We start from the raw sequence: 330 nt of genomic DNA, 5'->3' as shown, positions 1-330 counted from the left end.
GGGGACAGCCTGCCCTGGGTAGGTGCAGGCAGGGTGAGGGGGGTGACAGCTGGACAGGGCCACCTCCAGGTCTTGGGGCACCCGGAGCCTTTTCTACTTCTGTCTGTGTCTCTCTTCTCCAGGTGCTGCATTTGCTGGGGCCAAAGACAGAAGCTGACCTGGAAAAGAAACCAAAGGTGAGGAGGTGGGGGAGGCTGGGAACTGGGTGGGTATTTCCCTGCTGAGTGTCCAGGCGGGATCCTAAATAGCTGCTCTGGGCCCAGCCGCCACCATGGGCACGGGTCTGAGGGAGCGCTTGGGGCAGCAAGCTGGGCCAGGAGGGGAAGGTGG

At 62.7% G+C, this 330-nt stretch overlaps 1 protein-coding gene across 1 annotated transcript in view; it reads left to right on the top strand.

Annotated features, from left to right (window-relative positions):
* The window catches only part of QARS (glutaminyl-tRNA synthetase), an 18,555-nt gene that overhangs the window by 7,908 nt on the left and 10,317 nt on the right, over window positions 1-330 (top strand). Inside the window, exon 3 of the mRNA XM_009326343.1 lies at window positions 123-176. Within this exon, the coding sequence (XP_009324618.1) occupies window positions 123-176 (54 nt within the window). The remainder of the gene's footprint in view (window positions 1-122; window positions 177-330) is intronic.

The sequence above is a fragment of the Pygoscelis adeliae genome, unplaced genomic scaffold (assembly GCF_000699105.1).
Source record: "Pygoscelis adeliae isolate BGI_AS28 unplaced genomic scaffold, ASM69910v1 Scaffold606, whole genome shotgun sequence".
Taxonomy (NCBI): Eukaryota; Metazoa; Chordata; class Aves; order Sphenisciformes; family Spheniscidae; genus Pygoscelis; species Pygoscelis adeliae.
This window is presented reverse-complemented; position numbering and strand designations above follow the sequence as displayed.